General features: G+C 41.4%; 1 protein-coding gene across 1 annotated transcript; it reads right to left on the minus strand.

Moving 5' to 3' along the window:
- Positions 1-1680: 1680 nt before the first annotated feature.
- On the minus strand, positions 1681-9320 carry snx11 (sorting nexin 11). The gene is made up of 7 exons (XM_030775848.1): positions 9079-9320; positions 8060-8105; positions 7447-7533; positions 6720-6820; positions 6219-6314; positions 3999-4223; positions 1681-3714 (listed from the first exon to the last, which is right to left on the minus strand). The coding sequence occupies exons 2-7, from the start codon at positions 8093-8095 to the stop codon at positions 2535-2537; spliced, it is 1725 nt and encodes a 574-aa protein (XP_030631708.1). The 5' UTR covers positions 8096-8105; positions 9079-9320; the 3' UTR covers positions 1681-2534.
- Between the last annotated feature and the right edge of the window lie 2438 nt (positions 9321-11758).

An 11758-nucleotide genomic window follows, 5' to 3' on the forward strand; every position in this document is an offset into this window, starting at 1 on the left:
AGACTCAAAAACTTATTCAATATCACTAAATGAGATGAAAAAAGAAAACGGATGTCCGTGAATGTGGAGTAAAACGGTGCCTTTTGAGGCTGACTTTGACGTATATATTGAAGGGGAACACAAGAGAACTGGTATCTGGGTCAGAGCGATCAATGAAATCATGATTAAACAGTAAAGTCCCAAAAAGGATGTCAATTCGTCTGTTTTTAGGTCTCTGACATTCGTACACACACTGCGCAAACCACTCTCTGACTGCGATCCTGACCTAACCTGAAAATTACATTGACTGGATCCATTTGATGTGGTTCAGATTACACTGGGTGAACCCAGTGTAAAATGCTTTTCACTCACACTGTATTTTAATCACAAAATAGGATTGTGAACAGGAAGACAACAAGTTAATACCCAAGCCATCTGTGCTGGCCAATAACAAAAAAGCGGTTTATAAAAACCGACCATTGTGACATTTTGTTTATTTAGCTTTGTTTGCCAGACCATCGAGATCAAACTGGTCAGAATGTCTCAATGTCAGAATGTTTGAACAGAGCAGACTATATCTCAGTAAGTATTAAAAAAAATACACTATGATATTTCAGTGACAAATCATGAGTTTATTTCACATTGGCTGATATTTTCAATACATCCATTTACTCAGTGAAACTGTCCCAAAATCCCTGTGCATGCCAGTGTTTTATTACTGACCAGTTCTGCCCTTCTGGATCCTTGACCGTTATAAGAAATAAGGCAAATTATCCTTATTCATATATACATATATATATATATATATGGATTATTTATTAAAAGGAGAGAGAGAGATTTATCATATATATTAATAAAATGTTGTAAAATAAATGGAACTTCAATCAACAGGTTTTGTTTCTAAACCAACATAGCAGTAGAAGAACAGACAAATCTTAAATACAAGATTAGATAAAACCTAAATTCAAATGGTTGACACACACAACAGTAATGAATCCAATGGACACAGACAGTACTTCACTCTTTCTTGCATCTAAAGAACAGAACAATCCCTAGAAACATTTGAACAGCTCCCATTTTTAAAAAAAAGAAAATTGCCATGACTACTCAAATGGCATTAAAGTGAATTACACGCGAAAAAAAGATTGCTCTTATCAAAGCTTAAAATCTCGGCTACATTCAGGAGTATTAAACTGTTAAAATAACTCCGATTCCCTTGAGTGTGGTTTGACACTGGTAAACTGATGGGTCCCTTACAAGAAGCTTTTGCGATTACATTATTCTCAGGAAAACAGAAGTTTCACTGGCAAACTTCATAAAACTTTCTTCCAGTTTTGATACAGCATACCTACAGTAGTGAAAGATTGTGTTCACAGCATAAAAGCACTTCAAACCTAAAGAAGTCTGTTTGGAAAACATACTCCCAAAATATCACAAGAAATGACCTTGACAAGCGTACATTCCCAAATTGTGATGCTGTTGACAAACTGTGTGATGTAACCTTGCTTGTCCGGTGATCTTGCTTGTTTTCCATTGAGCAAACATCATTTGACAATTCTGATGGACGTTGTACTGTGGATAATCTCCAGTTTTTAACTAATGTACAGTTGGCTCTTCGCTCCACTGCACCTGATAACAGCCCTATCATAGAAAATTTGACACCCCCACCCTACCCCCACTCTGTGCAAATTCCACTACTGCGTTGCCCATGACGGATCTCGTCTCAGATGGTTTCAGCTGGACCACCGAACTGGTTGCTAAGTAACCTACTCAGAAACACAGTGCACAAACAGCCTCTTGCCTCTTTGTCACATTGCACCGTTAAAGCCAATATAACTTGAAAACAAGTGAAAGTAAATACAGGGCCAAGAACTGACATAATTATGCTTAAAACTTTGAACTTTTCATTTCCCATTATTTGTGTAGTGCCTTGATTTTTCTTTTTTTTTTTTGGTTTCCAGGAAAGTTAAACCTTTTTGACAAACTGTGTAACGTGACGTGAACTGCAATAAGAATTTTCTAAATGTTAAATTTTGGTCCTTTTCCAATACGTCATCCTAAATTATTCCACTGGTCTGAGTGAAGTCTCACTCACTTGCTGTACGGTTCAACTGTTAATGTCACTCTCTACTGACTAGAGGAGGTAAGTGCCTGACACATTATTCCAGGTTATGCATAGAAACAGTGTCTGACTGGACATCTAGACAGGAAGCAGGCTTAAGGCAATAACATGCAATTGTGCGCACACACAAAAGTGAACGGAAAGATAGGTGTCTCTCCTGATTTTCCCGACACGCCAACAGTCCAGTGTGAAAAACAAGTCCTCTTGGCCCCGGCAGATGGATCCCACAGAGCCAAACCACGAAGATAACTGGAAGTAATGGAGCTCGTCTGAGAGAACCAGTCCGCTTGGAGGTAGTCCTCATTTTGTATTACCGGTCTAATTCAAGTCGACGTAGACATCTCCAGTGTCCGGGGAAGGGGGGGGGACTTTTAAGTACAGAGGCCCAAATCTCAGCATCTGGGCAGAGGGTTTGGTAAACACAACAGGAAAATCATACAGGCGCCGGAACCTCTGAGTTAAACTCAGCTCCTCGCTTGGCGAGCTTATTTGAATCGCCGCGGTCGGCTTTGAAGTTATGGCGCGAATGCGCGTCCACTGCGTTGACCTCCTCTTCCCTGTGCTCTGACTCGATAGACAGAGCGCTGCCCGTGTCTGACACTTCCCCATTTTGCCTCTGCGTGCGGTCGACGGTGTCATCACTGATGTCATGTGAGTTCATCGTTTTTGTTTCACGATTCTGACTAACGACCGATAACGATTCGACAGTTTCGGGGATTTCCGTTTGAACGGGATCGGTATGGTGCTTCCCCTCCGGGACACCCCCGGGGGGCACCTCACAGTCCCCGTTCTGATGCGAGACGTTTTTTCCAGATACCTCGTCGTTGTCAGGGGCGTCTCCCTCACAACCAGTGTCTTGGTGGCTATTTTCCTGCAGGGCGTTGAACTCTGGCACGATGACATTTGGAGTCGTTCCCTCCTGACTTCCCTCTTCCGTAAGCACCTCCGTGTCGTGACTCAACTCCGCAGAGTTTTCCCCTTGAGTCATGTCCTCGTTGTCGACACTGTTGCTAGGCTCCCCCTCACGGTGCTGTTTGTCTGAGGTTTCTTCTGCAGAGCATTCCGGTTCGAAGGCTGCTTCTTGACTGCTCTCTTCTCGAGAATCGACTTCTCTACTTCTGCTTGAATCTACCGAGGGTGTCTCCTCTACGTCTTCCTCCACGGACGTTTCGTGACAAACGGCTTCATCTGCGTGCGCGTCTCCATTAGCGAGCACTTCCTGGTTGCTCTCCTCAAGGCTTCTGCCTACATTGTCCTCGTCCACCGAGAGAGTCTCTCCTTCACCGTCTCCATTTTGGCTCAAAACCTCCACGTTGTCTCGCCCGAGTTTTGCTTCCCTTGATCCACTGACAGATCCCTCTTGCGTGGCGTCATCGTTCTCACGTCTCTCCTCAGCGTGAACTTCTACCAACAGTTCCACACGACTCTCCCCTACCCGGGCGACCTCGTTTTGGCTGTCCTTCCGTGGCGTGTCGGGCTGATCTGACGCTGTGTCTGTGAGCTTAAACTCCACAGAGCTAGTGTCTGTTGACAGCTCACAGGCAGATTCAGACTCACTGATTGTGGCTGGAGCAAGTTCTTCATTTTTTATAGGAGGTATGTGAAGGGCAGGGCTAAGAAGAGCAAAAAAAAAAGACACAAAGACGAATTGAACGTTAAGATCTGTAATGAGAATAAGAACAACTGTTGTTGGCGAATGCCAGCCAACTGGGTTTGCACTGCTGTGCAGTAAACTGCTTTGGATTCAAGTGTCTCCAAATGACTAGAGGTTCAAGTCAATGGCTTCACCTTTCAGAAACATCTAAACACAGACAAGAGCATTTTTAAAAGCCCATTCCAGTGCGCAAACACGTAGAATTTCCGATGAAGAGTGGGTTATATTTATTGTTTTGCATACCTTTCCACTGACTCGTAAGGAACTGGATTCAGGCACGTTTCATAAACCCCGCTCTCTTCCTCCTGAGCCCACCCACGATTGGACGAGGCATAAGTGAGTATAGCGTCTGTTACAGTGTAGGGGGTGAGGCCCTGTACACAGTCCTGGATATGACCAATGGGTAACTGCGTCTGCAGGAAGAGATGGAGCTGGCTGTCCGACAAACACACAGTCAAATGCACCACCCTGTGGACGGAAAAGAGACATGAAGCAAGCGGAGACCAGAGCCACACTTCAAGGCCACTGCTGTGAACTATTACAGTGCACATTCTATACAGACAACGTTTGTAAAATTAGACTTGTATCAAGGTGACCCTTTGCTGGAGTCGACCAATCAGTGGTGCTGTGATATTCGTTATTTTCCCGATGATCGGAATCGGCACACGTCTGCCGAAAAATTTCGGTCACTCTCTCTTACCCGCTACTCGCACCTACGTGGCCATTCCCCACTCACACAGCTGTCTCTGGCTCACACTCGCTGATGTGGGCATTCAATCCGTTTATCACTCGCTCGCTCATTCACTTTCAAAACCACTTATCCTAATTAGGGTCGCAGAGGGGTGCTAGAGCCTATCCCAGCGTTCATTGGGACGGGAGGCAGGGAAACGCCCTGGACAGGTCGCCAGTCCATCGCAAGCCAGACACACAGACAAACACACTCACATTCATACCTAAGGGCAATTTAGTGTCTCCAATTCACCTAACCTGCATGTTTTTGGACTGTGGGAGGAAACCAGAGCTCCAAGGAGGAAACCCACGCAGACACAGGGAAGAATCCGTTTATCAGTTCAAAATAACTCTCCCATCTACACACTCTTGCGTGATTCGCTGCTGCTCAGCCATCGAAGCGGAATTTCGCTCGACGTCTGAATACGTGGACTAACGTCCCTGCTTTTTTCTGCTCTGTCTCGCGGCTTTCACCAGTTCCACTGCCTCTGCCACGGCCCAATGAAAATGAACGGCGGTCGCAGCAGGCAAGGATAAATCCACACATGTGCGAGTCAGGTGTCAAGAGTGTTCACGCACGCACACACACACACACACACACACACACACACACACACACACACACTTTCACATGACAGCTGTTGTTGTTAGATTTTATATCTTTTATACCTACGTGTTTATTTCACAAAACACTGACACGCAAAAAACGGGCAGACAACTTGCAGGCTGCTCTTGAACAAGCCAAACCGAAAATAATGAAGTCTATAAATAAGCACCGCAACATGAGATAGAATCTGATGCAAGCTGAGAACAGGTGCTTATCAAACATCTCAGCTTAAAAAAAAAGAAAAAAAAAAGAAAAAAAGGCTACCTTCCTACATTTGTTTATCGTTGCACCCCAGAGGGTGATATTTATTTTATTTTTGTAATTAAGAGGCTTTCCACCCCCGTCATTACTAGTTAACAGTTGGTCATTTGTGATCCCTTCTCACACTCTTTTAGAGAAGATATCCAATACGACAAACATTTTCTTTGAGTTGCTTTACAAATCTTACTGAGAAGTTTATGACTTTTTTTTTTATTTCTTATGTTTACGGGCGCTATTTATTCAGCTTTTTATTTTTATTTTTATTTATTTCATTCGGTTTGTTCACATTTTTACCCTCTGAGAGCACCATGCACTTTAATTTTTCAATATAATGATCAAACATTCTTTGTTTTTGAAGTATTTCATTTAACATTGTTAACATTATTATATTCATCTTAAGGAATCTTTGTGTTGGAGTTTGTGCCACTTTAAATTTTGACACTAAAACTTTCATATTTACTGCAAATGAATATTGGCCCCCGAAATATTGGTTACTGGTTCCCTTGTTTACTAATAATTGATATCAGCCCTGACCAACCAACTAACCAACCAAACAACAAACATCTGTTGACCCCTAATTCTATGGAATAACTGCGAGGCAAAAAAAAACATACAAACTGTACTTGTGGGAGTCAGTTCCAGAACAATCTCTTGTCCTTAAACTGTCAGCTGAAACTAAATGAATTATTTTTCATTAAGAGAGAAGTCTTTATATATATATATATATATATATATATATATATATATATATATATATATATATATATATATATAAAAGATTCCTTATGACTTAACCACTATAAGTTATCCTCACTGAGAGAAGCAGGATAAGGTATAATGACATTTAAGACAGAGAGAACACTCACTTGTCCAGGAAGAACTGGAGTCCCTTTCTCCTCCTCTCAATGAAGTCTTCATTATAGAAGGAGAAGAACGATTTGCTGGGTAAATCTGGAACAGGTCTGTGAGGCACAGAACAAGAATAAACATACAAAACGTAACTAAGGGGGGTAAAAAACAGTGACATAATTTCTTTTTAGGTTCCTCTTTTTACTTGCCTCTCTCTCCGGTGCAAAATTCCACAGACTTGTCATTGTATTTGTTTACCACGAAATACATCAAATCATTCAATTTCTCTCTCATGTTCCCTTTTATCTTTTTTTTATAGGAACTTAATCCACAACAGACACGTGATTTTTTTTTTAGCATTACAGTGACCCTGTGAACACAAACACTCTAGTAAATAGTATAAATAAGTTTATCTGAAATACATTATTGTCTGGGTTTGGTTGTGTAACTTTGCTGTCCAAAAAACAGCTGTTTTACGATTAAAAAAAACAAAGAAACAAACAAACAAAAAAACGTACACAAGGCCGGCATTCTTCTGCAGCTTCTTCTTTAGCCACACGAACTCGCTGTATCGCCGACGTACACACGATGTTTTCGCCGTAAATGCCTTGCTGTTGGTCTAGTGGGAGGGAATATCATAATTCAATGTAAATTAATATGACACAGAACCACGACTGCTGGCCGGTGGTTTCATGCCATGGACACAGTCATCTATAAAACTCTACCCAACCACAGACAGCATTTACTTAACTCGGTTAAAGTTCTTCAAATGTACTTTCAGTGCATATAAATATTGTTTTTTGGGTTTTTTTATCACCAGACCTATTGAACTGAAAACTCATAAACTTATAGACTTTGCTGAGTGCATCAGTTCATTCCTAGACATCAAGCTCTGATGTCACAGTTTTCTCCACAAACGATGGGTTAACTCTGATTACGTAATCTGTAAGTCCGTAATCGACCACTCAAGACCAAACTGGAGATTATCTGGTCTCAGCACACACTCTCTGTTCAGTCAATCAACCACATCGAAATAAAAGCTAACCAGTGACTAGGACAACAACAAAAGAGATAACCCTTTGCAATTTTTATTTGACTTTTTTTAAACTTACGAAATGCAAATATACAAAAATGTGTAAACAACATCTTGCCTGAAAAGTCTGAGAATCCTTGAACAACTTTCATTGTTCACTAGCAGTCACATGTCTAGTTTTGAGCGTTAGCTTTGTGTCAACAGCAACTCACATGAAGAAATATCTTGAAGTCCACGTAGGAGTTCCATGAGCCTTCGTTCTGTACCCGAGGATCCTGAACCCTGACAGCAATGAACTCCTGGAGCAATCGAAACATTTTTTTTTTTTTCACACTCACATATACCTTTTCAGGTAGCAGTAGTTTCACAGGATAATCACAGCAATAAAAAGACATCAAGCACAATAAAACACTCTCCTTATATCATGAAGCCTTTTAAAACAGTCTCCAAGTGACTAGGCACAGTTAATGGTGGTGAAATTGTCTAGCATTTTAAAGAGTACTTTAAAAAGCACTCTGACAACTTATCGAGACACATGACTCACTGGCCCTGCTGACTCAGAAACATTCACTGATCTAGCACTGTTTCCCTGCTCAGCATGCAAGTAATGACAGAACAGATGCTATTATAAAAAATGTAAGGGAGGAATGATCTTACTCTGTTATAATGGTAATACACAAGGATTATGATGTGTAAGGAGTCACAGGTTACATCCCAAAATATTGCTATGGTACGAAATAGCATATTGCTCAACAGGTCTTCATTTTAAAGTAAAGAGAAATATGACTGATCAAAGAGAGAGAGAGAGAGAGAGAGAATTCTTACATCTTCTTCCTCGTTTTTGATCATCCTACCAAACATACTGCAGCATCTGTAAAACAGAAGGAAGGAGAGGTCAGTCAATTTCTGACATCAAAGACATATACAGCTATGACTCGGCAAAAGTCATTTTTAGTCCGTAAATCCTCAGCTGACATGATCGTGTTTCCAGTCGACCAAATCAGCATAGCTAATCCAGTCCTCCCAAGGTAGTGTTCCACTTACTTGCAGTTATCTTGTATGCCTTTGTACTATGACAGTTTTAACAAAGCAGTCAGTTTGGCGAAATATCCAAGAAGACAGAACCTTTCTGATCTGGCTAATCCGTTGCTAGATTCAAGACTTGCACTACACAGTATCGCAGCCTACTTGGCTGGTCCTGAGCGCGAGCAAAACTAAAGAGGACTTTTTCCACCAGCGCTTTAATGTTTACCTTTATCGAAGTTACCCTTTCCTCTTCCTGCCTTTAATGCAGTGTGGGTACAGAGTCGCCCTAACTACTGGTCCTTGGCCAGTTGGTTTCGTGTTTTCATATAATATAGTGACAAATCAATAATTGGGGAGGTCCCTAAGATAAATCCTCACTAATTCTTTCATGACAAAGACCTATCCAGTTGTATTCTGTATTATTAATTTGGTAAAAATGCACTTATTGATATTGTCCAAAGTGCTTGTTTCTTTCCTTTTTTCAGGTAAGTAAAAATTAGATAATTTGGTGTAATTCTCGTGGGCTATGTATCGAAACCTTACGAACAAAAAGACTTTGTGACTGTTGTGTAACTGTCTTTCCTAGACGCCTAACTTGCCTTTTCTCAGTGGACATCTGTATAAACTGTATCATAAGAAACAATTTTCTTATGAAGAAGAGTTGTACAAACTGATATTGAACTCTCTTATAGACTACCTTACACACAACTCTAAAACAAGCTTACATTTGTGTTACAAAGTAACAGGAACCAAGAATGATTTTTCGTTTTAGCTTACATGACTCGGTTTAGCTTACAAATGGCAGTTTCAATTCTTACCAGGCTGAATTTCTCCAATTGTCCCATCGTCCCATCCCACCTCACGCGATCAATTTTTCAACGCGTACAAAGTGAATTCTAGATCTCCTTTGGATAGTCGGCGAACAAAACGCTGAAACAGAATTATGTCATATCCATAAGAGATTTTACGTCATTGACAGTAGCATGTTTTAAAAGACTTCGATTCGTGAGTCGTCTTAAATGTCGCCTTTTTTAAAAGTGCGAATAAGATGTTCGGGGGAAAATAACGGGGGACTTCACAATTACCCAAAAAAACCCTAAACGAAAGTGTTCGTTTCATGAACGTTTCCTCCTTTTTCTCATCTCTACTAGATGAATCACACATGAAAAACAACAACAACATATGAAGTTCATATCGCCATCTACTGAATAGGCGGTGTGACTGCGCCTGGGTAAATAAACTGATTTGTCAAATTAGAAGTTGTAACAACGTGGCTCCTCCTACCAAACAAGCAAACACCAAATTGCCTCAGAAAATGAAGATAAGGAGTTCCTCTAAAAGCTAAAAATCCAGATCTATAGCCTTCATGTGTAAGAGAGCAGACGTTTGAGCACTGGATTACAGAAGACCCTCCTTATCAGCAGATTCACTTTCTGCAGTTTCAGTTATCTGAAATGAGTATGTGATAAATTCCGTAAAATAAACAATTCATAAGTTGTAAATTGTGCTGAGTAGCGTGATGAAATCATCTCATGCCTTCCTGCTTGGGATGTGAATCACCTCTGTGTCCAGGGCATCCACGCTGTGCACCTTACCTGCAGTTAGTCAGGGGCTGTGAATAGTCTTTTTAGCTTAGGAAGGTTCCTAACTGAGTGAAGTGACCTATCTAAGTGGCAGCCATGATAAGAGCTGGTCGAATTCTCTAAATGCTAAGGAAAGGTGCTTCAATGCTTCCTGTCTTATCTCCTTCGGCATAGGGTACACTGTACCATCCTTTATAATAGGAAAGGAGAAGGTAAAAGGGAAATGATGTCCGTGCCTTGCTGCATGGATGTGGCTCCATCCTTAGGTCGGTAGACTGACTTTGTCTCCATGCCCTGCTGTCCCTGGCCCTGTTCGTTCTGCATGGCCCTGCTCCCCCTGCGCACTCCACAGCCACTAGCGTTGCTACATTCAGGCATCTATACACTATATTCTTTATTTATTTTATTAAGTGCTGATACCCAACTAATGCTCTCCTTTTCCTCCCTCATCTTCTGCTTGTTTGTGTCTCATTTGTTCGAGCATGAGTGTCTTGTTTACGTGTGGCTTCCCCTTCTCTCCCCGCCCTGTCATCCTCCTTATCATCGTCATCCTGGCGGCTGCTGCGGCTTTGTGACTACAGTCTCTTTCCTGCGCTGCTGTGGCTGTGTCGCTTACCTCAATTAACCCCCCCCCCCCCCCCCCCCCCTTGCTGTTTTGTTATCTTTATTTCTGTCTACTAGTGTGTTTTCATTTTCATTATTTCTGTGTTTACAGTTTGCCCACTAGGTTCGGCACCTGTCGCACACCTGTCTGGCCCTGATGGGGTCTCCTCTCTCTGTGGTCCTTTTAAAGATTTCTCCCATTTTTCCCTATATCATCTGGGTTTTGGGGGGATTTTTTTCTAACCCGCTTTGAGGATTAAGTCAGGGGGTGCTGCCCTGCTTTGTTTCTTGTAAACCTGTGGGCATGTAAAGTCCTCTGAGACTGTAAACAGTGGTATTGAGCTTTAAATAAACTTGAACTTGTACTTGAACTTGAAAGGAGATGCCATCCCACAATTCCTTGTAGTAGCAACATTTAAAGTGATGCACCATTCGGCCGTTCCCGATTTGCAGCGACCTCCCGATGTGCAGCACCCTGTCTAGTAAACTATAAAATAATCATTTTTATTTAGAGCCCAGTATCACTATTTATAGTCTCAAAGGGCTTTACATGTCTATAACAAAGTCAAATCAAAATTATATTATGCATAAGTTCGAGAAAATAGATAAATCTTTAGTCTTATTTTAAAAGCATTGAGAGAGTTTGCCTCTCTAACTTCTGTAGGTAAACCATTCCAGAGGAATGCTACATTTCCTAATAATAATTATCTTTTTAAAAATGAAACCTTAAAAGTGTACAAAGAAGTTAAAAGGCTGAGGAAGCCTGTAAAGGCTGAGAGCGCTACATGAGCGAACTAAAAATGATTTGGTGGTTTTCAAACCTCAAGTGGACTAGGTTTAGAGCAAATGGCATAAACAGCTTACTCCAGCAGTGGATGTTATGCTTAGCCTACAGAGAATCTTGGAAAAACACAATACTTCAATGACATTATCACAAGTATAGGCTAGCTCTCCGTTTCTCAATGAAAACACTACACTTTTTTGTGCTGTAAAATGTTTACGCATGAGCAGTACAGATCTGGCATTGCCGGAAGATGTCATATAGTGTGCGCATGCTTCGGATACTGCGTTTGCGTGTTGTAGACCGGACTTCCGGAGTTTCAGTCTTCCGTCGCAAGTCAGGAAGCATCCAAAGTCGGGCAGTTAGTGTTCAAATAACTTTTATTTTACTTAATATGGCCCCAAAGCGCAAAAGTAGTGATGCTGGCAATTCAGCTAAGCCAAAGAGAAGCCGTGAAGTGCTTCCGTTAAGTGAAAAGATAAAAATTCTGGACTTGATACAGAAAGAAAAAAAGTCATACGCTGCTGTTGC

Source organism: Chanos chanos, chromosome 5 (assembly GCF_902362185.1).
Source record: "Chanos chanos chromosome 5, fChaCha1.1, whole genome shotgun sequence".
Lineage (NCBI taxonomy): Eukaryota > Metazoa > Chordata > Actinopteri > Gonorynchiformes > Chanidae > Chanos > Chanos chanos.